Genomic DNA, 27,084 nt, shown 5'->3' on the forward strand with positions numbered 1-27,084 from the left:
AGCAGATGCCAGATCCTGCCTTCAATGAATAAAATATACAAAAGCACAAATTCCTGTAAAGACATGAGAATGCATCTGTCTGTTTTGTAGGGTTCCCTGCCCATCTTCTCCATGGCTCTGGTGAGGTGGTTTGTGGGTAGCTTAGTAACCTGCTCAGAGAGCAGGGGCTTGCAGGTGTTGAGCTTCATCTCCTTTCCCTTCTGTCAGTAGGAATTCAGATTTGCTGGATTCTGGACTAAAAGCTTTGGATTTGAAACTGGCATTGATGAGCAGGGCATGGTGGTCCACGCACATAATAATCCCAGCACTTGGAAGGCTGAGGCAGGAGGATTACCGTAAGTGCAGACCTCTGTGTAGCTGAGGATGGCCTTGAACTTGAGGCGATTGCCCAGCTTTCTGAGTGCTGGGATTAGACGAATGCACCAAGCCTGGCCAAGGGAGACACTATTTTAACAACAGCAACAATAAAAATAAAACTTGGCATTGCCTTCACCTTCTTTAGAGAAATATTTTAGTATCATGGTTTCATTCTAAGATCAATTATGCATATTTTCCCCAGATTCTAGGGTCAGGTATGTATATACATTTCAAAGTTTTGGGTTTTTTTCCTTTTTTCTTTTTTCTTTTTTTTTTTTTTTTGGTACCGGGGATTGAATTTATAACCTTGCACTTGCAAGGTGTGAGGCAGGCAGCAGAACCACTGAGCTAAATCCCCAGCCCTATATTTCAGAACTAGTCACACATATTTGTCTAGCTAATGTGTGTGTGTGTGTGTGTGTGTGTGTGTGTGTGTTTTTTTTGGTACGAGGGATTGAACTCAGGACCTTGCGCTTTCGAGGCAGGCACCGGAACCACTGAGCTAAATCCCTGGCCCTAGCTAATGTGTTATTGCTCTTTCAATTCCTCTTGGTCCTTTCAGTTCCTGGCCTTCAGTTGTCTGTCCTTGGTTGAGGTAGGGATGTATCTCTCAGTTCCTAATATTTTTCTTGTCCTTTATCCTTTTCTCCAGGTAACATTAGTCACTTCCTTTTCATTTCACAGTTCCGTGCTTGCATAGGAATCATTGCATAGTTCTTATGCCTCCATTCTTCTCTTTCTATATTTTATCCATATCAGATCAGTGTGTGAGCTAAATTCCCTTTGGTACATGACCTGACATAATTGGCCTTAACTTTAATTTCCACAAGCCAAACCTTCGTGATTGGACTTGGCTTTTGTCTCAGAGAACAGTTACTGTTCAGTAATGCTGCCATTTCCCATGGTCCCTGCTGACCCTTGATGAAGCACTGTCATGTTATTTCCTTGATGGTGGCTGGCTATAGATAAGGTAGAGGGTCTGGGTTAAGGTAGCAAGTGAGCATAGCAGGTCTGCTGGGCCCTGGTGCAGTTTTTGTTTATATTGCTTTTAGAACTTATTTGCCTCTGCACCGGAAGGTTTGGAAATTTTTTTGTTACTAGCAAATATGTTCACGTCTGGTTCTTCACTATGTACTTTCCCTAAGCCCTGGACCTGTTGTCAGACGTTTATTTAGATCTGTGCTGTAAGTCATGAGGACAGGAGAGATCTTCACAGACTCTTGGGACTTCTGTCCCTAAGAGCTGGGCTGTAGCTGTCGAAGTCTGGCTTCCCCCTCCCTGGCTGCCCAAGTATCGCGGTCAGTTTGAGTACCTGGGATGTCTCTTCAAATGCTTAGCTTTCAGTAGCAGTTCTTGGTCCTTCTGGTTTTAAGTTGCCACCCTAGTAAGATAAGGCCCCCTCCTTGGGTCCGTGAATTGTTCACCTGGACTTTCAATCTTTGGGCTGGGAGCAGGGGGACCAAGCCATTGCCCTCCAGGGGGTTGCATGAGTGTTTGTGCTTTGTCCTTCGTGCAGGGATCCTAACTGGCTTTCTGCTGCAGAAACACAAGCTCTGGAAAAGAAATAATCAAGAAGGGGTGAACATCACCATTTTTTTTTTCTCTCTTCCAAAGTTTGGGAGCCTCCGGCGGTGGAGCAAGTAGCTGGGATTCCTATAGCGACCATTTCACCATTGAAACCTGCAAGGAGACAGACATGCTGAACTACCTCATTGAGTGTTTTGACCGAGTTGGAATAGAGGAAAAAAAAGCACCAAAGGTAACATGGAAGAGAGTTGTGTTTGTTTGAGGATCCCCCCACCCCAGGAGGGCTCGTTCATTTATTCAATCCAGAAAGGCATGGTGTGCTGGGCCACTTGAGATGTGTCCACGTACACAGCAGAGACTGCCCTTGTAGAAGCACATCCTGTCCAGGGAAAGAAGGGGCAGGGCCGCACTGTGCTGGCCTGCTCTGAGCCCTCTCTCCTGCCCACCCTGTTAGCTGAGCACTGCTGAGGAAGCCCTGACAGAGCTGGTGAAATGTGCTGGAGTGATTACAATAATACCCAGCATGACGGGGCACCCGTGGACTGCCGAGGGCTGTGCTGAGCTTCAGTCCCTGCAGGAGCTCAGCGAGTTGCCTGTAGCCCCATCCTAGATGCGGCGCTTCTCTCTCCGTGGTTTACGTGAGAAGATGAGCCTCACGGACTCCCTTATAGATGCTCAGAGTTACTGAAGGAGGAGCTGAGGGCTGGCTCTCTATCACGGAGCTGCACCACTGGTATCTTGAGCTGCCTCCCTTATTTTTCTCTTCATTCTTATTTCATTGTCTAGTTCTGGTTTCCATTGGAAATGAATCCGTGGGTCTGCCTGTCACCTTCACATCTGTGCAGCGCCTCTTGGGGGAGCACTGTACTTGACCTTAGTCAAAGCAAACAACGGGGACCCAGCTCCTAGCCTGTCTTCTTTCTGACCACGGGGGTCGTTTGCTCTCCTCTGAGCCTGGTCAGCTCTCAGAAGCACTGGCTTACTTTGTCTCCTGTCCTGATGGCCGCCTTTGTCTTTCAGATGTGCAGCCAGCCAGCAGCCAGCCAGCTTCTGAGCAACATCCGCTCACAGTGCATCTCCCACACCGCGCTCGTGCTGCAGGGCTCGCTGACACAGCCGAGGTAGGAAAAACGCCATCCTCAGGTGCCTGGTGTCCTGGGAGAGGACCAGGCCCTGGGGACATCAGGCCCTGGGGCATTCTGCCCTGAGCTGGGTAACTCCTTTCCTCACTTGGAAGGTGAAAGGGTTGGATCAGCAATCTGAGATCCTTTCTTTCCCTAAAACATGGAGGAAACGGGACACTGGCTTTTTCCTCATCTTCCAAAGGAGTATGTATATGTATGTATGTATATGTGTGTGTGTGTGCGTGTGTGTGTGTATATATATATATTTTTTTTTGGTACCGGGGATCAAACTCGGGACCTTGCACTTGTGAGGGAGGCGGCAAAACCACTGAGCTAAATCCCCGGCCTCTACAAAGCATATTTAAAAAAAAAATTAGTTGTGCCTGAAGATTTCTGTGTGGTTTTTGAAGTAGATCTTATGCAGAAAATTAGTAATTTTGCCTAAAAGCAGCAGTTTGAAATTGGTGAAGGGATTTGATAAATGCGTAGACCTTCACTTTCCATGTGTCACACAGTTCTGTTACTTAGTAATGAAGAATGGAGGTAGAAGGGATAATTTGGATTTGGGCCCTAAGCGCTACCTTGTTTCTGACAGTTCCATAGATTTCAACCCTAAGGAAAGATTGTATATTTATTCTTTCATGCAAAAAAACAAAAAACCTGAAGGAGAAATGACAAAGTTACATTTATTTTTTTTCTAGGTGGTCTTGGTATCATAACCATATATTTTTGTAACTTTTCAAAAAGAAAGAAAATTACATACATGTACCAAAACTTAAAATGTTCCATGCTTAAAAAATAAGTGTTTCAAAGACTAGTGCTTTTTTTTTTTTTTTTTTCCTAGTTTAGATGAGGCATAAAAGAGCCAGGCATTGCATGCGTAAGGACCCGAGTTTAAACCCTGGTACCAAAAAAAAAAAGAGCCAGGCATGGTAGCACCCCTGTAATCCCAGCACTCAGGAGGCTGAGGCAGGAGGATCATTGCCAGTTTGAGGCCAGCCTGGGCAACATAGTGAGTTTAAGGCCAGCCTGGACTATATAGTGAGACCCTGTCACAAAAACAAAACAAAATAACAAGTAAAAGAAACACTTAATGCTTTATCTTTTAATGCTTAGTTTTTATTTATTTTTTTATTATTATTATTTTCTTTGTGATGCTGGGCATTGAATCCAGGACCTTGCACTGAGCTATATCCCTAGGCTTTTTTTTTTTTTTTTTACCGGGGATTGAACTGAGGACCTTGGGCTTGCGAGGCAGGCACGGCATCACTGAGCTAAATCCCCGACCCTATCCCTAGCATTTTTAATTTTGAGATGGGGTCTCACTGAGTTGCTCAGGTTAGACTAGAGCTTGAAATCCTCCTTCCTCAGCCTCCCAAGTGCCGGGATTATAGGCATGTACCACCATGCTCAGTTTAATGATTCATTTGTAAAAGACTATATAGAAAGAGATGGAATCTTTGAAATTTACTATAGTAGCTCTTTTAAAAGTCCAAGAAGTGTTTACCAAGTGGTAAGAAAGACTGTCTTTTTTTTTTTTTATTGGTACCGGGGATCAAACTCGGGTCCTTGGGCTTGTGAAGCAGGCGGTGAAACCACTGAGCTAAATCCTCGGCCCAGAAAGACTGTCTTTTGCCTAAAACTGTTGTGCAGGCTATTTAGAGATTTCAGGTTTGTCTTGCATGTGGCCACCTGATGTTGCCATGACACTTCTTGTGTCCACGTGTTATGCACGGCGGTGACTTCATGGTGGTTGGCTCTCTGGGGGTCCGCAGGTCCATGCAGCAGCCGTCCTTCCTCGTGCCGTACATGCTGTGCAGGAATCTCCCTTACGGCTTCATCCAGGAGCTGGTGAGGACGACTCACCAGGACGAGGATGTCTTCAGACAGGTACAGCCTCGCTGCCGTGGCTTCCGTGCAAAGCTGGGTTCCAGATATGCCTCTGTGGAGAACTCCTGTTTCCACACGTGAGCCGCACGTGCAGTTTGCTTAGTGAAAAGACAGACTGAGGTTCTGCAGAGGAGATTGGACTGACAGCAGCATTGCTCAGTGCATGTGCCCCTTTCAACCATTGGTCAAGCATTGAGTCTTTTAAACAGTCTGCACTGGGTGTTTTGGTTGGTTGATTTGATTAGTGCTGTTTGTTTGTGACATTGTATATGTATACGCAGTTCAGACTGGCCTCGAACTCACAGTGAGCCTCCTGTCTCAGCCTCCCAAGTGCTGCCACTCCTGGTGCTGTGCTAGGTGCTTTGGGAAGAAAAAATATAAAGCCACGCCCCCAGTTTGAAGGAACTTTTAACATAAGAATAGCAAGAGATGTACATATATTTACCACATGAGTAGTGCTAAAAATCAGTTCTCTGAGTTTGTGGGACAACAAATTAATGACCGGATTGGATCAGTGACAGTCTGCATGTCACATAGGATCCCTGTGTTGTAACCACCATACCAAGAAAGCCATCTTGTATCTTATTATTTACCTCATCCTTTAATTACGTACCCCCCCAAAGTCAGGTGGAAATCCAGATCCGCAACGCATACTAATACAGCTGTTCAGTCCTGGGACTTTCCTTCAAGGCGAACCTTAGGCAGCGCCTTTATTTGCTGCCAGATATTCCCGTGTTGTAAGACAAGCATTTAGCCTCATCAGTGCTCACGCAGGCCGTTGCCCTTTCTGAAAGGGTTTTGGTAAAATTTGCTATCTTGTCGTTTCCTTTTTTGTGACTAGAAAGAGCTACAGAGGTGTTTGCTGTAATTGACATGATACCTTTTGCTCTGTTTTATGTCTAGTAGTTTTAAGACCTTTGAATTTTGAGGAATTGTTTTTCTAGCAGTGTTCAAAGTATTTGTAAAAGAAGAATCCAGGACTCAGGAACAGAAATTCCAGTAAATGTTGAGTTCTCTGTGTGGAATTCATTAACGTCTTATCTTCAGTGACGGTTTGTGGGTTGACAGGAACATGTCAGTGAACTTTGCTTCTTTACAAAGAGAAGTGAGCTCCGAGGAGAGCAAGTAGCTGCCCTGGGAGATGTAAGTAGAGCACCCTTATAGGCAGAGTGCACATTAAGCAAAATACGTGTCCTATTCGAAAAGGCACCCCTGGCGGGACCCAGCATAGGTTTAACTATATAAAGTCAGGGGTATCAGCTGAAAGGGGCTTATTATGCCTGTTTTATTCATAAACATATGCAGAGTTTAAGAGATCAGCTCTTTGGTTTCTGTAATTGAGATGAAATTCACTAGCATCAAATTACACCCCACCCCCTTTTTGGTGGTGCTGGGAATGGAGCCCATGGTCTGCAGTGTATGAGGCAAGCGTTCTGCCACCGAGCTACACCCCTATCCCAAATTCCCCATTTTAAGGTATACAATTCATTGAGCTGGGAATGGTGGCACAGGCCTATAATCCTAGCTCTGAGGAGGCTGAGGCAGGAGGATTGCTGTGAGTTTGAGGCCAGCCTGAACTACATAGTGAAATCTGTCTCAAAATAAAGTATACAGGCTGGGGATTTAGCTCAGTGCAAGGTACCAAAAATAAATAAATAAATAGATAAAGTATACAATTCATTGAAATTTAATTCATTCAACAGTGTTGTACAACCACCATAGATCTGATTATTTTTAATCACAGAATTCTTTGTTTTCTTTTTTTTGAGACAGCCTTGCTTTGTAGTTCTGGCTGGCCTTGAACTCACTGTGTTTTTGTTTTTTTGGTTCTGGGGATTGAACTCAGGACCTTGCACTTGTGAGGCAAGCACAGTGCCACTGAGCTAAATCCCTGGCCCTTTGAACTCACTGTGTAGCCCAGGCTGGCCTCAAACTTACAATGATCCTCCTGCTTCAGCCTCCCAAGTGCTGGGACTACAGGTGTGCACCGCCACACCTGGCCTAACCATAAAATTCTTAGGGCTTTTTAGCCAATTTGTGTGTGTGATATATTTATACTGGGGGGACTGGATTGAGACTTCATGCATACTAAGCAAGCCATCTATACTGAGATATCTCCTTGACTCTTTATTTTTTTAAATTATGAGGTAGGATCTTGCTAAATTGTGCAGGTTGGCCTCGAACAACCCTCACGACCTTTGCCTCCAGAGTAGCTGGGATTACAGGCATACACTATTGACCTGGCTCAGCAGTCAGTTTTAACCCTTGTTATCTTTTCTATCATCAGTTTTGTGTAGAGAGAAACAGAGAAATGTAGTTGCTGAACTGAAAAGCAACATTTTACTTTTCTGTCTCATCAGTGTGGTAAATGTGCAAAAAATTTAGGATTTGGGGGTGAATTGTGGTACCACTTTATTTTATCAGTGCTGAGAGGCATTTTTTTGAAAATAAGAATTATTTGAAGTATGTAGGTCACATAAATAGCACAATACTTGTGCATTTGAAAATACTATGCCTAGTCATATTTTGTCTGTTTATTTATTATAAGTTAAGCCCTTACTTGGACAAGAGGATAACTTTACTAGAAACAGTGCAGATGTTTTATTTATATCATTCCTGAAAGAATAAAAGATTTATCTCGAGGACCAGTTGTGAAATTTATTTTTGAGGTTCTAGAACCTTCTGCTTGCCTTTTCTTCATGACTACAACTCTGATGCTCCCCACGCCCATGCCTGAGTTACTGCTCCATTTTTAGCTCATTTATGAAAGCGCATTACTTCTTCCCTGGTTGTTTGAGTTGCAAAAACTAGAATGATGTCTTCCAGAGCAGCATTGATATCTCAAGATACTCCCCAGCACTCACATGTAGGGCAGGCTTTCAGTCCTATCATCTTTAAATGATGAAGGTTCTAGGTAGGATGGGATGAATTAGGAGGAGAGGGGATTTTCTGACCTGTTGGTCAGATTGTCAGCTGCTGTTTGCATTTCCTAGTTCGCCTGAGTAGCCTTGAATCCAAACCAGCCCCTGGTCATGTGCTCAGGGAGTGCGTTCTGGAGCTTAAGGGTGAGCCGTGCATAGCATTAACCAGGGTTAACAGTAAAATCTTAAAGTGCATTTGAATGCCCTTAGATGCAATAATCGCATCAGGTTATTGTGTGAGTTGCACTGTGGATGGAGGGAAGGGAAGATGTTGTTGCTGAAGCTTGCTTTTTCAATTTGAGCATTACCAGATCTCTTTGCTATCAAAGTTAATAATAATAACCACGATTCATCTTTTTTTGTTTTGTTTTCCTCAAAAAAAAAACCCCAAAAAAGTACTGTCAGAGCTGAGAAAATATCAGAACATGTAGCCCTGTTTCCTACGGGTGACACACACTTGGTAATGGAGAGCATTAGAGCAGGGACCCCGTGGAGTCCCTCAGGGCTCCACATTTGTGGGTTTCTGTCGCCTCCACAGCATTAGGGCCCCCAAGTCCTTACGTCGTCCTGGGGTTGGCCTCCCTATCAGACAGGCGACACTCTCAGTGGATTTGTTCCTCGGGAAAGGAGTGGAAGTGCCTACACATTTAGCTCCAGCACCTTATCTGACATGCTGCTCGCGCTTAATTTTCCGTAAGCTTATATTTGTCATTTTGATTTTTCTCTTACAGATCTTTATCCCCATTTTGCAAGGCCTGGCTCTTGCTGCCAAAGAATGCTCCCTCGATAGTGACTACTTTAAATACCCCCTCATGGTAAAACCTTTTTCTTTAATATAGTCAATAGATGTTTTTCTTTAAAAATCGTTTTAACTTACTTTTTTTCAGGTCTCTGATGAACCTTATTTTCCAATTGAAAACACGGGCCATGGTGCTGGCTGTGCAGGGCACCTGGCGTCTGGGTGGCACCTAGGTGACACAGTCGGCAGCCTGGTTCCTTCCCCACCTCCCAGGCACTGGACTCCAGTGCTGCTCAGTGGTTCTGCCGCCTGCCTCAGACTCATACACTTCTTCTCTGGGTTTTGCTTGGGAAGTAAATGAGCTTAGCTCCTTCCACACCCAGAGGAAGCGTAGCTGACAGGCAGAATCTCTGGCTGCTGGGAAACACTGGACCCGAGATGAAACTGAGAGCCTCTTTTCTCTTCTGAAATTGTCACACAATATGACTAGGAAATTGGAGGATGAGGCAAGAATTCTTCTAAAAATACGTTTGGGTGGATTTATGCTAGGGTTCTTTGCATTCCACATGTTATTCAGGTTCCCAATAAAACTGTTAATCCTAGCAGGGGTGTAGCTCAATGGCACTGTGCCTACTTGGGAAGTGCAAGGTCCTGAGTTCGATGCCCTGTGCAAAAAAAAAAAGTTAATTCTTTTGGTCCTTGCGCTTGCGCACCAGGCGGCGAAACCAAAAAGTTAATTCTTATGTATTGTTCTGTCTGTGGCAGACAGAACAGGAAGCAGCATAATCTGATTGCAGAGAGATCAGTAAGGAAATATTTTAGGTAATGCTAATCATCACTGTATTCGGTAAATATTCCTTCTGGAATTATTCCCTTTTTGGTCATGGTTTGAATTAGCTTCATGTTTCAGCGGGGCACTTCAGTGTCAGATGTCAACAGGATGTCCCTGGTCAAGAGACAAAGCCTGCATTCCTGTAGGTGTAGTTGTAGATTTTAGTTGGGGCCTTTATCAATTCTTATCTAACAATGAGGGTGTGGACGGGGATGCACAGTGAGAGAGGCTGGCTGGGGAAGAGAGCAGGAGCTCAGTTCAGAAGTAGCAGGCCTTGCTGTCTAGGTTGTTGGGCCCTTCTGTATTGGGGTCACCTGGGGATCTTCCACACTGTGGGTGCCTGGCTCTGGCTTTAGGCACTGCAATTAAGTAGGAGTGGATGTAGCACGGGACTGGAATTTTTTTTTTTTGTACCAGGGATCAAATTCAGGACCTTGCGCTTTCGAGGCAGGCGCGGTGCCACTGAGCTAAGTCCCTGGCCCAGGACTGGGATTTTTAAGACTTCCCCTGTGACCCTCTCAGGCAGCAAAGCCTGTGAGGACTTGGACTTGTCCACAGCTCCTTGAGCCTTGAGGGCTCTCAGAGCAGCCTCAGTGCCTAAATACACTGACCTGAAAGCTTCCCTCAGTGGGTAGCAACTTCCATAATAGCTGTGTCTGAATCACAGAGAAAATTTGGTTCAGATTCAGCATTGTTTTGTTGAATCACCATGGCAACATGAAACTGCCTCCATCTCTAAAAAATGTCATAATTCTCTAAGGTGGGGAATGATTAGCGTGCTGAAGGAAAGTGTTGGATTTTTTACCAGTACCACATCATGCTTTTAAGCATGTTCTGAATTTGATAGCTTATTAAATGTGGAGTATAGGCAGGGGTAGCACTGCCAAGAGTAGCCACCGAAAGTTTATGAAAAATATTTTGACATGGAAAGATGTAAGGTGAAAACTTGCCTTTTGTACAAACACACCTTTAAGCCTATATATATGCACAAAAATATGTCTGGAAAGCTGTCAATCAGAATATCAGTAGGGGTTTTTTGGGGTTTTTTTTTTTTTTTTTTTGGTACCGGGGATCGAACTCGGGTCCTCAGGTCCTTGCACTTGTGCAGCAGGTGGTGAAACCACTGAGCTCAATCCCTGGCCCAGTAGGGGTTGTTTTTAAGGGTAAAGTTTGAGCAACTTTTACAATGCATGTGTATTAGTAGTTGATTAAGAAGAAAAAAAATCCACAAAGCTGTTACCGTTGTTTCAGGAATGGCCAGGTGTTTGAGGCTGCAGTTAAAGCTGTCCTTTGCAGCAGTGTGAGCTGCGATGCATGTGAGTGATTCTCTCTGACCTTATTTCCAGGCATTAGGTGAACTCTGTGAAACCAAGTTTGGGAAGACACACCCTGTGTGCAATCTGGTAAGTGCCCACCTCGCACACGCACGCATTGTCAGGAGCGCACCGCCATGCAAGAGCCAGTCTTAGTTAACATCAGCTAAAGACCTCTGGGAGGAAATTAGGACAGAGCTGGGGATGTCCTGACTGGGGAGCTCTCAGCTGCGAAAATGCTGTCGTACGCAGTGTTTCCCGCATGAACTTACTCACTCCCTTCTGATTGTTTTGGGAGGGAGGGGTCAGTATTGTACAACTAGAATGACAAGCCCTAGTCTATACTCAAGTCCTCTGGGTAGTATGAAGTGGTTCATTCCAGCTCCACCGAAGAGTATCTTGTGAATTGCAGGAGTTGGAGGGCTCTCCTCTGTCTGAGGTGAGAAAGACCACCAGGGACCCTAACAGGTCGCACCTGTGCTGTGGGGTGGTGGTGTCAGCGCTGGTGCTGAGCAGGCGGCTGCCGGAGCTCGGTCCGTTCCCCCGGTGCCCACCTGCCCTCGCAGCACTTGACCTGCATCCTCCGTGTCCCCCACAGGTTGCCTCTCTGCCCTTGTGGCTGCCGAAACCCTTAAGCCCCGGCTCCGGGAGGGAGCTGCAGAGACTCTCTTACTTGGGAGCCTTCTTCAGCTTCTCGGTCTTTGCTGAAGACGACGTAAGTACAGTGGCCATTTGCCCTCACTGCCTTTTTTTTCAGACTCCTTCTCGGCTGTGCACAGTGTGCTGACTGAATGTGTTTCTCATCTTTCCAGATTAAAGTGGTCGAAAAATACTTCTCGGGGCCTGCCATTACCCTGGAGAACACTCGAGTGGTCAGCCAGTCCCTGCAGCACTACTTGGAGCTGGGAAGGGTAGGTGTTGAGGGAAGAGACGTGAGCAGGGACTGGAAGAGGAGCTGTAGCTAGGCAGCTCCTTCCGTTCTGTGGGCGGGAGGCTGCCTGGTTCGAAAATGCTGTGTAAAAGTGAGTTTGAAGCCAGGTATGGTGACACACGCCTGTAATCCCAGTACTCGGGAGGCTGAGGCAGGAGGATCACTGTGAGTTTGAAGCCAGCCTGAACTACATAGTGAGATCCTGTCTCAAAACAACAACAAAAAATGAAACAAAAAATTTAAATCAGTTGAGCTTTCAAGAAGGAAAGCTTCCTATATATAAGGAACAGATATCTTTTTAAAATTTTTGTTTTGTTACATGGAGATCCCCAGGCCAGTCTATACCACTGGGCTGCACCCTAGCTTTCTAAGCCTTGAGTAATAACCACAGCTAAATCGTGCTACCTCCAATGTACCAGCCCCGGGCCAGGCCCCTGCTTAGGGCCCTACATTTAGGGCCCTGCTCTCTTGGCACCCGGAGCAGCCAAGCAGCCAGTTGAATTGTCCTGGGGTCAAGAGCTGTGAATTTGCACACACCTCCTCACTGATCCACTTATCTCTAAGGTTGATTAATGTGTCTTCAATTCTGATGTAGAAGCATATCACAGGCTTGGGTAATGAAGGGAATTTTGATCATGGAACGGAAGTAATGAAGGCCGTTTTACTAAACCCGTAACTCCATTCTCCTCCGTTCTCCATGTGCTGTGCTGCCATGCATCTCAGCACTGAGTGTGCACTCTGATCCTCTGTCCCCCATGCAGTCAGCCTCTCGGGGAGGGCCTGGAAGTGGGAGAGGGGACAGAGTGGGGGACAGGCCAGCTGTTCTAGAAGTAGAGGGATAAATGGAATAGCATTCAAAATGAGGTTAATTTTTCTCTTCCTTTTAAAAATAACTGCAGCAAGAGCTCTTCAAGATTCTGCATAGTATTTTGTTAAATGGGGAGACCCGGGAGGCGGCCCTTGGTTACATGGCAGCTGTCGTCAATGCCAACATGAAGAAGGCGCAGATGCAGGTAGGGTTCCCAGAGCCCTCTTTGGTCACCTGCTCCCCCAGGCGTTGCTCTGGGATGCGGGAACACAGTGTTGACCGAGACCAGCATTCTCAGGGTCAATGGGTAGATGCATAAGTGAAATCCACAAAGAAAACAGCGCAAAGGGAAGGACTTGCGAGTAACTGTACCAGACCAGAAGGGAGCTGTGGGGGTGAGTTTTGATTGAGGAGCAGGAAGGTCTCTCTGAGGTGACAGTTGATCAGATCCTTGACTGATGCACAAAGCCAGCCACTGTGAGCCTGAGAAAAGAGCCGCCTTCTGGATGTGTGCAAGATACCAAGGTGGAAACAGGCAGCTTTTGTGTAGGCCCAACACACAGGTCTGTGTGTAAGCTGTGATACACACCTGTAATCCCAGCCCTCCGGGAGGCTGAGGCAGAAGGATTACCACAAATTTGAGATCAGCCTGGCTTCCATTGTGAGACCCTGTCTCAAAACAAATAAAAAATAACATCCTTCCTATGACACTTAGAAGCAAAACAAAATGTATAGAGAAATGCATGGACGTGGTGATTTCTGGTTGTGGTTCCACCATTTATTAAAAGTGGGACTGTAGGGGCTGGGGATTTAGCTCAGTGGTTCCGCCGCCTGCCTTGCAAGTGCAAGGTCCCGAGTTCGATTCCTGATACCAAAACAAAATGAAACAAAAGTGGGGCCATAGACAGTTGCAGAGGCATGCCTCAGTTTCCCCATCGCTAAATGAGGATAACAGTGACACCTAACCTGTGGCTTTATTGTAAGTGAAGCTGTTGGGTTAGTGTTGGGCACTCCCTCGCCAGGTGCTGTCATTCTTAGAATTGTTGGATCATTAAAGCAGGGCAGCACCGAAGCTGTCAGCTAATGCAGCTATGTCACAGGGTAACCCATAGGACTAGTCATTCTGTTTTATTTTTGGCAGTCGAACCCAGGACCTTGAACACCCTGGGCAAACACTTTACCACTCAGCTATAGCCCTGGCTCTGTTCTGATGTTTTGGCAGGGAATAAAGAAGAGAAAGGAAGCCACACTTATTGTGTTTCTGCTTATTAATGTGGAGGTTTTAGGGCAAATCACTTACGTTCTCTGAACCTGCATTCCCTCCTCTGTAAAATGTGCATAGCATGCTGCTGACCCTCAGGCTTCCTCTGAAAGTTCACTGAGTGAGGGTATGAAATCCCCCACAGTGGATGAACACTCACTCTCAGCACCCACTCACAGAACGACAGTGGTGACAGGATATGTCTGCTCACTAACTTTAGCATGTGGTCGTGTTTGAATGGTCAGTCTGCTTTCATATTAAGTTGTGTGACAGTCCCTCCTCAGATCGTTATTTTGAATGTTTTTTTATATTTCATAGACAGACGATCGACTAGTATCTACAGATGGATTTATGCTGAATTTCCTCTGGGTACTGCAGCAGCTGAGTACCAAGATCAAGTTAGAGACAGTTGACCCCACGTATATATTCCACCCGCGCTGCCGGATTACACTGCCCAACGATGAGACGCGCGTGAACGCGACGATGGAGGACGTGAACGAGTGGCTGGCTGAGCTCTGTGAGTAATGCGGTGCTGCTGGTGTGGATGCCACGCTTGCCCACAGGGTGCTGCTGCCTTTCCTGAGGGTGGCATTCCAGGTCCAAGGCACACAGTAAAAACCACCCAGGGAAGGGCTGGGGATTTAGGTCAGTGGTTTCTCTGCCTGCTGCGCAAGTGCAAGGACCCGAGTTCAATCCCTGGTACCAAAAAAAAAAAACCACCCAGGGAAGTATTCTTGTTTGGATTCACCGAAACAAGTGGGTCCATAGAACATATCTGTGGACATATACTGTTCTGGATCTTTAAAAAAGGAATGGATTTTCTGTATAGTTATCAATTACAGTTCTTATGAAATATTTTATAGACGTTGATGAACAGATAGTTTGAAAATATGACTATTTGTTTTTGTTTGTGGGGTTTTTTTTTTGATACCAGGGATTGAACTCTGGACCTTGTGCTTGCTAGGCAGGCGGCGGAACCACTGAGCTAAATCCCCGGCGAAAATGTGACTATTTGGAACCTGTAGTTACTCATTTTTCTTCTCAGAAATATAAAACATTATTTAAGGACAGACAAATCCCTGTGGCGTTTGTTTCTCCAGAATCATGAAGTTACTCGTTGAATAGGGTGAACCAGAACCGGGCTGTGGCAGCCTTGTGATGTGAGCTGCTCACCATGGAGCAGCCAGGGAGTAGGAGAGTCAGCCTTGGGCTGGTGCTTCCCTGAATGTCGCTGTAATCCTCGAGTCACATCTGTAGACTTATAAATTCTGAGAGTCCAAGGGTTCAAGATTTACTTTAAAAAAGAGAGAGAAAGAAAGAAAGAAAACCAAATGGAGGATTTGGCCCAACTGTGAAGACAGAAATTTGTTACTTCAGGAAAGAAACATACCATTAGAGATAATATGCATGTGTCTTAATATGTAAACATACCTTTTATAGAGAAGAAAAATGAATATAGAAAATAAAAGAAGGGGAAATACATATTGCATATTGGTAAGGGCTCACTATTCAGCACATAGAACTGTTACAAATGTGTAAGGGCCAAACTTGAATTCTAACAGCAGGCGGTTTTCTTTTGCATGGGAAAAAAAATGTAATCAATACTATATGTGTCACAGGAAATAAAATATACTTGGGTATAAAGGGGACTTATTGTAGGAGTTGTACAAATTGAAAGAAATTCAAATTATCATACATCTATAAATTAGCCCAAATCAAAGTGGTAGCATAGAACAGTGGTGGCGGACCTATGGCACGCATGCTGCAGCGGGCTGTTTGTATCATTGAAAGCTCTAAAAGATTCTCTTTCACTGGCACAGAATGTAAATTTGTGAAGAAACAGATGGCATTAAATCAATTTTTTTTTTTTTTGGTACCAGGGACTGAACTCGGGACCTTGCACTTGCAAGGCAGGCAGTGGAACCACTGAGCTAAATCCCCAGCCCTAAATCAATTTATTTAATCTAAAGTGAATTCTGGGGATTCATAACAAAATTTACTGAGGGAAAGGGGGAGGCTACTTAAATAGGTTTTTTGGGGGGAGTTGTTTTTGTTTTTGTCTTGTTCTTTGTTTTGTTTTTTGTTTTGGTACCAGGGATCGAACTCTGGATCCTGCACTTGCTAGGCAGGTGGCAGAACCACTGAGCTAAACCCCCGGGCCTGTTTTATCTTGCTTTTTGAGACAGAGTCTCACTTATATAATGTAGCCTGGCCTCGAACTCACAGCGAGCTTCCTGCTCCCAGCCTCCTGGGTGCTGGGATTATGGGTATGCACCACCTTGCCCAGCTGGTGGATTGGACTTTGAGATAGGGTATCACCGTGTTCTCCCAGGCTGTCCTGGCTGTCCTGGAACTCCTGGCCTCAAGCGGTCCTCTCTAAGTAGCTGAGACCTCAGGCACATGCCACCACACTTGGAAGGACCGGAGGAATAACTTCTGATGTTCTTTAGCGAGTTAGGATAACTGTGGTCAACTGCAATTAATTGTGTATTTCAAGATAGCAAGAGAGGGCCAGGGATTTAGCTCAGTGGCGCCATGCCTGCCTCGAAAGCACAAGGTCCTAAGTTCAGTCCCCAGTATTGAAAAAAAAAAAAAAGGATAGCTAGAGAGAAGATTTTGAGTGTGCTTGAGACAATGAACATACCAGTTATCCTGATCTGATCATTGTACATCGTATGCCTGGATTGAAATAAATCACCACACCCTATAAATAATAGTTATTTTCTGTCAATTAAAAACAAAACAAAAATATGTAATACTGTTATTCTTAATAATTCCACTTTTCAAAGTATATTCCCAAAGCTGGGGGGCAAGAAAGTAATTTTTGTATATAGCTCCTCCCATTCAGTAGTCTGTTTTTGGTTTGTTTTTTTGCTTTTGTTTTTGGTACTGGAGATTGAACTCAGGACCTTGCCCTTGCGCGAGGCAGGTGGCAGAACCACTGAGCTAAATCCCCAGCCCTGTTTTTGTTTTTTTGAGAGGTCTGCTGTGCAGTCCAAGCTGGCCATGTAGCCCAGGCTGAACTTGAACTCACAGTGATCCTCCTGCCTCAGCCTCCCGAGTGTTGGGATTACAGGCATGCACCACCACGCCCAGCCTTAATCTATTATTTATAATAGAGAAATTAGAACAAATGTGCAGGGAAATGGCTGTGGAATCAACAGCTTATTACTATAGTTCCATTTTAAGAGTTCAGTAATAATTGTGTATTGAAAAATGGCAGTGGTTTTGTAAAATGCATCAGGACACATAAAGTCAAAGATCACCGATGGACATCTACATAGATATTCAACCAGAAGGGACAGGAGATGTGGTCATAACAGAGCTCACAGGGATTCAGTTGCTCCTATGGCACCAGCTAAGTCTGTCATATTACAGCGTGTCCTTAACTTGTTCCCAACTGGCTGTAAGTTTTATGTCTCACTGCTGGCAGCTCTGATTTGAATTCCATCGCTGCATGTTAAATAGCAAACCACTGGGGGTTCAAGCGGGCCGGAGCTTAAACTTCTGGAGAACTGGAGTGCAAGTCCCTACCAAACTGAGCTTTTCCCGGGTTTGAGACCCACAGTAGATTTTATCCAGCGTCGTGTTCTCTCTCCCAGATGGAGATCAGCCTCCATTCTCGGAGCCCAAGTTCCCCACCGAGTGCTTCTTCCTCACGCTGCAAGCGCACCACCTCTCCATCCTGCCCAGCTGCCGCCGCTACATCCGCAGGCTCCGCGCCATCCGGGAGCTCAACAGGTGGGTGTTGTGCTCGCTCCTCCCTGGCCAGTGGGGGGATAGGGTGTGCATGTGGGGTGCTGCAGGGGCGTCCTCCACATCCGGGCCCCTCAGTTGTCCACAGTGCTCACCTGGCCATGACCCGAGTGCTGACCCCTCACTGGTCCTCTCCACTGCCTTCATTAAGTTTTTCCTTTGAGTTTGACTTTACTCTACCTGGAAGTACTTTTATTTTTATTTTGGGGGCTATAATAGGAGATTGAAGCCAGGATATCCTACCACAGAGATCCATTCGCAGCCATTTTTGAAGTTTTTACTTAGAGCAGTGTCTCACTAAGTTGCCCAGGGGGCACTTGAACTTTGGATCCTCCCGCCTCAGCTTCCCCGAGTGCTGGAATTCCATGTGTATGCCACTGAGCTCGGCTTCAGGTAGCACTTTAGGAGTACCCCCCCGTCTCTAGACTGTGAAGCAGTACAGTGAACTCTCACGTTATGACCAGCCTGATGTACAAACAACCCGAGTCACGACTGGAGTTTTAGTTTTAACTTATGACCAAAGTCTTGAGTTACAACCCAAATGCCAGCTGCTTGTGCTTTCAGGTGGTTTCAGATACAGATTTAACCCTTTTAAAGATTCTGGAAGGTACATGACAACCTCCTTTCCTGTGTGGGGTTACCTGAGAAATTGTGGGCTCAGATTTGCCTGGAAGAAAGTGTGGCCTAAAATTATGCAGGAGAGAGACTTTGAAGGCTGTGTAGAGGAGCCTGAACCTCACCACGAGTTGAGTTCATAAGTCAAGGGTCCACTGTAATTGTGTTTTCCACTGATCAAGGTCATTTATTCCTGCCAACTGGTGACCACCCTTCGGACCTGTTATCCTGTGGCCTGCAGAGTCCAGGTGGCCAGGTAGCAGCCTCGGTTCCCAACCAGCTCCCACCACTGTTTCTTAATCCACGCCTTTCTTCCCATGCACTGGCACTTCCAGCCAAATGGAAGTCACAGCAGTGTGGAAGCAAACATTTTTTGAACATTTGGATAATAATAGAGAAACCAGTTTTAGTCTTTGGTCTACTCTGGCTATGAGACAAACTGTGTCACATTTACACTGGTAAAATCACTTAGTAATTATTATATTTACTCCGTAGATTCTTTCAGGGTTTTTTGTCTAAATACAGTCACATTGCCTGTAAATAATGATAGGCTTTTTTCTTTTCTTTTCTCCATTCTGATACTTTTACACTTGAGCTCATTGGCTGTAATTTCTAGCACAATGTCATATAGAAATACAGGGAATACTGTACCCCCTTTATCCTCGGGATATGTTCTGAGACTCCCAGGCAATTCCTAAATCCCTGGATACTACCAAACCCTGTATATTCCATGACTTTTCCATACGTGGATACTACAATAAAGTATAATTTGGAGCCAGGCATGGTGGTGCCCACCACAATCCCAGTGCTAGGGAGGGCTGGCTGAGCTACATTGCGGCTCCCTGCTCAAAAACTCCAAGATAAATACATTTATGTTATAAATTACAGTAAGAAACTAATGTAGTAACAAAATATAGGTCAGTTACACTGTAGTCAAGAGATGTGAATGTGGCCTCTCTCTCAAGATGCCTCATTGTCCTGACTGTGATTGATGCTCGGTAACTGAAACCATGGATGTGGAACTACTTGTAACCTTGATGTATGTCTTGTCCTGTGGGGCATGGAAAGCTTTTTTATGTCCTCTGCTATCATATTGAGGAAATTCGTGTGTATTGAGATTATAGATTTTTAATGTGTTTGAATTGCATCAGTTGATTTTCTGATATTAAACCTATTTTTCACTCCTGAAATAAACTCAATTTTGATATTATTTTTATATCTATGTCATTGGATATTCAATTTGCTAATATTCTTTTAGGACTTTTGAGTCTGTTCAAAAGAAAGATTGGCCTAACTTCTTAGATTTTGGCTCATAGAAGGAACTGGGGAATGTTCCCTTTTGAAAATATTCTCCAGAAGAGTTCATTGTATTGTATATGAATTATGTTACTTCTTCTTTAACTGTATGAATCAGTTCAGTGATAAAACTGTCAGAGGTAAGGTTTTCCACTAAGAAAATACTTTAATTATAAGTTTTGTTCAATTAATAGATTATTTTGATTTTTCATTTCTTTTTTTGTTTGTTTTCCCATTATATGTGGTTTCAAATTTTAGAGGCATAAAGTTGTTCATAATGTTTTCTTTTTTTATCATTTTAATGTGTGTAGGATCTTTAGTATTGGCTTTTGATTTCTTTTCCTTTTTAAGTATCTTTTTTGTCACTTCTTAGCTTGCCTCTTGAGGTGGATCCTTTCTTTTTTTTTTTTTGGTACCAGAGATTGAACTCAGGACCTTGCACTTGTGAGGCAGGCAGCGGCACCACTGAGCTAAATCCCTGGCCCTTGAGGTGGATCCTTAAACCATTCCTTTTCAGCCCTTTCTTGTATGTGAATGTAAGACGTTAGCTTCATCCTTCACTTTTGGTATGTCATATCTTACTCAAGTCAAAATATTTTCTTTTTCTTTCTTTTGTTTTTGGTTTTTCAAGACAAGGTCTTGCTGTGTAGTTCAGGCGGGCCTTGAACTCACTGTGTAGCCCAGGTTGGCCTCAAACTCACAGCAATCCCAAGTGCTGGGATTACAGGCGTGCACCACTACACCTGACAGGTCAAAATGTTTTCAAGGCTTTTTTTGTTTTTTTTAAAAACTTACTGAGTATTTAAGATATGTTGGTTAAATTGCAGATTCTTGGGGCACTTGTCTGTTTCTCTTTTTTTACTGATTTCTAGCTAAATTCCATCATGGTCAGAGAATTTGTTCTGTGCATTTTTTTAAAATATTATTTTATTGGTACATTTTAGGTATACAATATAATGACATTCATCATTGGAAATTTGCACCTTTACATAATCTCTCTTGGTTCTTATTTTTCCCCCTTCCCCTGGCCTCCCTTCAACCCCTCCATCCCTCCCTATTTACAGAGACTTTGTTTCCATTTTTTCATTTTCTCATTTAGTCTTTATTTACACTTTCAGTTTCTCACACTGAAGAAACTTCAGTATTTACACATGTGTCCTATTTATTTCACTTAAGAGTAGCGCCTCAGTGTGTATCCATTTAGCTATAAATGTCTCTAATTTCTCATTTTTTATGGCTGAGTAGTACTCCATTTCATGTAAAAACCACATTTTCTTTATCCAGTTTCCAGTTGATGGGCAGTTGGGCTGCTTCCAAGTTTTAGCTATTACAAATTGTGCTGCTATGAACATGGGTGCACATATATCACTGTGTTATGATTCTTTTAATTCTTTGGGGAAGAAACCCAGCAGGGGAATAGCTAGGTCAAATGGGACTTCCAGTCCTAGTTCTTTGAGGTATCTCCATACTGATTTCCACAGTGGTTGCACCAGTCTACACTCCCACCAGCAGTGGAGCAGGGTTCCTCTTTCCCCACAGCCCCGCCAGCATTTGTTATTGGTTGATTTGATGATACCAGCCATTCTTTCTGGAGTGAAATGGAGTCTCAACTTTGTTTTCATTTGCATCTCACAAATGACCAGTGATGTTGAATATTTTTTCATATGTTTATTTGCTATTTCTACTTCTTTGTCTGAGAAATGTCTTTTCATTTTAGATGCCCATTTTTGGATTGGGTCTTTAAATTTGGGAGGTCTGATTTTTTTAAAGTTCTTTATAGATTCGAGATAGTAGACCTTTGTCTGAGGAACAGCAGGTGAAGATTTTTTCCCGCATTGTGGGTTGTCTCTTCACACTGCTGGTGGTTTCTCTTGCTGTGCAGAAGCTTTTTGATAAGAAGAGATCCCACTTGTTGATTCTTTGTGCTAGTTCAAGGGCAACTGAGGTTTTGTTCATAAAATCTTTTCCTACAGCAATGTCTTCAAGAGTTCTACCTAACCTCTGTTCCAGCTGATTCAGCGTTTCTATTTTAATATTTAGATCTTTAATCCATTTCCATTTTAGTTTAGTGCATGGTGAGAGATATAGGTCTAGTTTTAATCTTGTTCTGTGCATTTTGTGTTCTTTGAAGTTTATTGAGATTTTCCTGACATTTACCTTCATGGACCTGAAAAGAATGTGCTCTTGCTGTTGTTGATTGTGGTGTCCAGCTGTGCCATTTTGACTAAGTGTTAACTTGTTTTTCAAGTTTTCCTATCTCTGCCCTTTTTAGCGCTTTTTATCAGCATATAAACCCAGTGATCTCGAGAGGCTTACATAAATTTCAAGCTGTGGTTTGGATTCATGTCCACTATCTTAGGGTGGCCGGCCCTGCTGAGATCCTGTTGCCCCTGGCCCCTGGCTGGCCCATTCCAGGGTCCCCACCTGTCGCCTGCCCTCCCAGCCCAGACGGGTCAGCGCTGCTGTGCCTTGCAGAGATGGTGTGTGCCCCACACCCAGGTGTTTCAGAGTTGATAGCACGAGTGACATCTAGGACACGGCTGGGCGTGTCCTGTGTGCATCAGCAGGCAGCTTTTCTGAGCAAATCACACATAAGTCTGCACGCCCATTCCAAGCTCCTGAACTTTTTAGTTCCTTCCTGTGGGTCTTACCAAGGTGAAACTCAGCTTCTTCCAGCCTAGGTGACTGTCAGGTCCAGGTCTCACCGGGCCAGCTGGGCACACAGAGCCTCATCCAAGTCTCAGGATCATGTCGGGTCCAGAGGCTCATGTGGGTGTGATCCTGACAGTCAGGGGAGCCCAGCAGAGAAATGTGGTCGCATTTCCCTCTTCCCTGTGAAGCACCCTGGAGTCTCTTCCCACCTGTGACCCTACACAGATGCCCACATTTCTCACAATGTAGGTGGTGGGTGGAATAACAGCAGCCCAACGATGCTCACATACTGGTCCCCAGATCCTGTGCCGATGTCGCCATAAGTGGTTAAGGTACTACAGTGAGAATCTTGACAGGGAGAGTATCCTGGATCATCTGAGTGCCCCCCCACACCCAGTGCCATCACAGGACTTTTTGTAAGGAAGCAGGAGCCAGAGTGATTTGGGTTCTAAGCTAAGGGATGCAGGTCACCTTGGGAGCCGGAAAAGGTAAAGAAACATCTACCCCCTCCAGACACACCTCTAGAAGCATCCATCTCTGCTGATCCATTTTAGACCCGTTTTTTTCTTTTTTCTTTCTTTTTTTTTGGTGCCGGAAATCAAACTCAGGTCCTTGCGTTTGCGCAGCAGGCGGCGAAACCACTGAGATAAATCTCCGGCCCCTTTTTTTCTATTTTTGGTACTGAGTATTGAACCTTGGACCCTCACACTGAGCTATGTCCCCAGCTGTTTTGTTTTTTTAATTATTAATTGCTATTTTTTCAAATTTTGAGACACAAGTTTCACTAAGTGTGTCTCACTAGGTTGCCCATGTTGTCCTTGAACCTGGATCCTCCTGCCTCAGCCTTCTAGGAGGCTAGGATTATAGACCTCCACCACCAAGTCTGGCTTCATTTTAGACTTCTGACCATGAGAGCACTAAGATAATAATTGTATTGTTTCTTATAATTTGTTACAGCTGCAATAGAAGACTCATATACCATTTTAGCAAATCTGCCCATATTTTTTCCTTCAAGTGTCTGCTTCCATAATGCGTCCCCAGGGCAGCCCTTGATCTGCCTGGTTGTGGTCCTGGAGGTGGTGGAGGGTGATGGTCCTAAAGGAGCTGGTGTCACCCTGCAAGGTGACTGCCTCAGCTGAGGTCATTACAGCAGAGAGGTGGGCTCAGCACATTGAGGGACCTGGGGACTTGGAGCGATCACATTTCCCAGACTCCTGCACTTGAACTCTTGGGAACCCAGTCTCCATGTCACCTCTCAGGAGACCCAGGAAGGTTATGAATTTCACCTGTGTTATATCTGATAAGTTGTAGGCCCCGACTCTGCCTTAGAAACTCCCAGGTTCATCAGGTTTTCTAGGAGGTAAGAAGTGGAAACCTTGAGTCTGTCATTTTCTTGTTGTAAGTTTTCCAGCATAGTTAGAAGTAGCCACTCTGTCTCTTTATCCCAGGCAAGTTCATGCAGAGCCCTGGACTACCAGGGTTCCATCTCATAATTACTGGGTCTTCACCACTTTCAGACCAGCCTTGTTATAGACCTGGCTGCAGCAGTCCATTTTTCTCTTAGCTGTCATCTTGCCAGGCACTGTAGGTCATGGTGTTAGAGTCCTGTGGGTCTGTAGCAAATCACTACCACCTTAGTGACTGAGGGGCTGGCATGTGGCTCAGCAGTAGAGCACGTGTTTAGCATGTACAAGGCCCTGGGTTCCAGCCCCAGCACAAAAAGAAATCAATACAAAATAAAAACCTCAGTGACTTAAACCAGCACACTGTCATCTTATAGTTGTGTCACTCAGAAGTTCTGAATCACATCTCCAACCCTCTTCGAGGCCCTGTGGGGAGCACATGTCTCCTCGCCTGCTCTCCTTGGCTTGTAGCCCCCTCCCACCGTGTTAAAGCCAGTGGCATCTCATCTCCAAACCTCCTCTTCTCTCTGACCTCTGCTTCTGTTGTCGCATTGCCATCTCTCCCTCTTTCTCTCAGCAGGACCTGTGTGATGACATTGGGCACCCAAATAATCTAGGATAGTCTCTCCACATCAACATTTGTGCCCTTCATCACAGTACCAAGTCCCTCAGTCACGACCCCCAGGTTCCATCCAGCAACTAAGATGAGACATCTTTCCAGGGCGATTATTCCAGCTGCCACATTCCCGTGTCAGTTGTGGGCAAGAGTCCCAAGTATGTGGGATGATCAGAAAGGGGATGATCATTAAAGGGCAGTGTTAGGGATGCTGAATCATCGGAATGGCTGGGAAAGGAGACTCATGGAGGTATTTTGAAGCTGCTTCAGGCCTGAGCCTAACTGTGGAGCCTCTGCCACAGCCAGAACCCCTCTACCCCTGTGCTCCTAGAAAAATGATGTGACTGTCTCATCACTCTGCCTCCTCGGTGACAGCTAGGCTGTGCAGAAAGGTGACACACCTTCTGGGGAGTGAAGTGTTCAGGGATTTGGCACCCTCTCATTTTCCACACAGTCACTAGAAGAGGGGGTGAAATCATGTTAATGAACCAGTCTCTAAAGTGTGCAGCATGTTTGGTGACCGGGAAAGACATTCCCTCGCTGACAGGTGACATTTGATCACATCCCCAGAGCAATCAGGAACAAAGCCACGGAGATCATCTCAGCAAAGAACAATTGTGAAGACTGAAGATGAGGAGGGGCCCTTAATACCACAGCCTTTTGCTTTGATAACCCCGTAGGCATAGTGACCTCAATTACGAGACTTCCTTTTCCTCTCTCAGGAAAATAAGGGAACAATGTACTTTCTTTTAAAAAGAGACAATTATATGTCATCAAATCCAACATTAACAATTTTAAGACACATCATCATTTTAGGAACCAATAAGAAAAAAGTGCTGCCAATTAAATCATAACTTGCCTTTGGTTGTAAGATATCCTTTGATTTTGAAGATACTTCTGTGTGGAAACAGGTCAGAGAGTCAGTGAAATGGTTGAAATGAATAGATAAGGCAGAGCTGGGTGTTTTCTTTCATTTAACTGTTAGTCTTTGATTTCAGAACTGTGGAAGATCTGAAAAATAATGAAAGCCAGTGGAAAGATTCCCCCCTGGCAACTAGACACCGCGAGATGCTGAAGCGCTGTAAAACTCAGCTTAAGGTTTGTGAAGCTCATTAGAATCATTATGGATCGGCCTTGTAGCAATAATTTTTCTTCCAGAATATGCCTGGAGTGAGTAGTTTAGTGTCCTGATTTTTTTCTTCATTCTCCCTTTCCCTCAAGATAAAACAGGACATGTTGAAACTTGTTGATACCTCGAGTGCGCCTCTGTATAATTATTTAAATCTCAGCACAGAATCTGCACATGCTTATACAATGACAGCATGAATTCTTCCTGGGTTTTCTCACCCTCGGCTTCATGTCACCGCCCTTGGCCCACCTTATGCAAGATGCTCCCTGCCCACTGCCCTCTGACCCACAGCCCACCACGCACACATGCTCTGGACATCTGGCCCTGCGGCCCCATGGTTCCTGCCAAGATGGATCTGTAGTAATGGAAAGATCTCTTTCCATTGTCCCATTCTTTGTTTCTAATTGAAAACGATCAGTTCTGCAGAACTTAATGATACCTGGAAATACTCCTACTTGTAAGACTCAGCTAAAAACAAATACTGGCTGACCTTGTACAAGGAAAACACTTACACGCTTATATTTAAATGACAGTTCTGAAGGTGAGCTGGTCATCCTTCCTGTGGTCTAGTAGGATGATCTGGGGAAACCACCTGTCTGACTTCTTGTACAGGTTAAGATTTTAGTTTTGCATTTGCTAATCGAGAAGACGCTTGAAGGTACAAAATAAACCAGGGGCCCAGAGCCCCCTACCACCTGCACAGATGTGTTCTGGGGTCTCTGAACTGTCACATTTCTGTGTCCATGTATGCGTGCATGTGTGTTTCATTCTCAGCCTTCCGAGGCACAGAGCGCTTCCATGGTGGACAGGCCTTTTGTCTGTCTGAGGGCAGCTCATTAGCCGTGGTGCTAGAATTCAGGTGTGGATTTGTCTGGCTTTTTTCCACTAACCATCCTGACACCCAGAGGGCCTCCCTGGCAACCCCACTCCAACCAAGTTACTGAAATGTGACTGTAACAACTAACCTCGAGTACTAAGTGTGTGCTAGACTTTGTGCTCAGTGGTTTGCATGGCATATCTTTTGTTTTTCTCAGGAAATAGAAAGATCTTGACACAACCAGCATCCTGTAGCCAGTTAGAAGGTTCTAGAAGCTCTAGCACTAGACTTCCCATTTCCTGGCCCCCTTCCCTGTCCAGTCATGCTGCGGGGCCTCAGCTCCTGACTAATCTATGGGTGGGGCCACACCTACTTCCACAGAAACTGGTACGGTGCAAGGCCTGTGCTGACGCTGGCTTACTTGACGAGAGCTTCCTGAGAAGATGTCTGAATTTTTATGGCCTTCTCATTCAGCTGCTGCTCCGCATCCTGGACCCTGCATATCCCGAGTGAGTGTGCTCTTTCCTCTTTGCCACGTCTCTGTTGTCTGGGCTGTGTTGTCGTGGTCGTTCTTTGGAGTCAGTAACTAAAGCTGAAACCCTAACTTTACCAAGGATTCACTTTCCAGACTTTGTTGGTAGAGCCCATGAAATAAATATATCAAAATATATCCCTCATGATTAGTAAACTGTCAAAGGAAAATGCCAATGCCTTTTTTTTTAAGCTTCAACATAGCATTTAAAAAAAAATCTTATAAAATCTTTGATGGAAAGGGAAATCATTAAATGGGAAGCCAAAGCTGGAGACAACAGGATATGAGGCCCTCCTAGGCCCTGGGTCCAGCAGAGTACCCAGCAAATTCTGAGTGAGCTAAGGACACTCAGGCAGTCACTTTGTCATCAACTGGACATCTCCAGGCAGCCAGTTTTGTTTCATTTATTTTCTGGTTATTAGGAAGTCTGTGGGCCGGGTGTGGTGGTTCATGCTTGTGATCCCAGCACTTGGGAGTCTGAGGCAGGGGGATTGCTGAGAGTTCAAGGCCAGCCTGAACGATGTAATGGAACCTTGCCTCAAAAAAAGCAAGCAAAAAAAAATAA

The 27,084-nt window shown here is 44.8% G+C and overlaps 1 protein-coding gene across 7 annotated transcripts in view; it reads left to right on the plus strand.

Annotated features, from left to right (window-relative positions):
- Nucleotides 1–27,084, plus strand: part of Ube4b (ubiquitination factor E4B) — a 113,090-nt gene that overhangs the window by 62,415 nt on the left and 23,591 nt on the right. For all 7 annotated transcript variants that reach the window (XR_015452485.1, XM_087214454.1, XM_087214452.1 and 4 more), the window contains 12 exons: nucleotides 1,972–2,116; nucleotides 2,905–3,005; nucleotides 4,784–4,898; nucleotides 8,551–8,634; nucleotides 10,737–10,793; nucleotides 11,302–11,418; nucleotides 11,516–11,614; nucleotides 12,534–12,647; nucleotides 14,022–14,220; nucleotides 17,306–17,444; nucleotides 25,040–25,139; nucleotides 26,369–26,496. Coding sequence is in view for 6 of the 7 variants with exons in the window: in XM_087214454.1 (XP_087070580.1) it covers nucleotides 1,972–2,116; nucleotides 2,905–3,005; nucleotides 4,784–4,898; nucleotides 8,551–8,634; nucleotides 10,737–10,793; nucleotides 11,302–11,418; nucleotides 11,516–11,614; nucleotides 12,534–12,647; nucleotides 14,022–14,220; nucleotides 17,306–17,444; nucleotides 25,040–25,139; nucleotides 26,369–26,496 (1,398 nt within the window). In the remaining variant the exon portion in view is untranslated. The remainder of the gene's footprint in view (nucleotides 1–1,971; nucleotides 2,117–2,904; nucleotides 3,006–4,783; nucleotides 4,899–8,550; nucleotides 8,635–10,736; nucleotides 10,794–11,301; nucleotides 11,419–11,515; nucleotides 11,615–12,533; nucleotides 12,648–14,021; nucleotides 14,221–17,305; nucleotides 17,445–25,039; nucleotides 25,140–26,368; nucleotides 26,497–27,084) is intronic.

Source organism: Heterocephalus glaber, unplaced genomic scaffold (genome assembly GCF_053883595.1).
Source record: "Heterocephalus glaber isolate CG9 unplaced genomic scaffold, H.glaber_assembly_v1.0 deba00001447, whole genome shotgun sequence".
Classification (NCBI taxonomy): Eukaryota; Metazoa; Chordata; class Mammalia; order Rodentia; family Bathyergidae; genus Heterocephalus; species Heterocephalus glaber.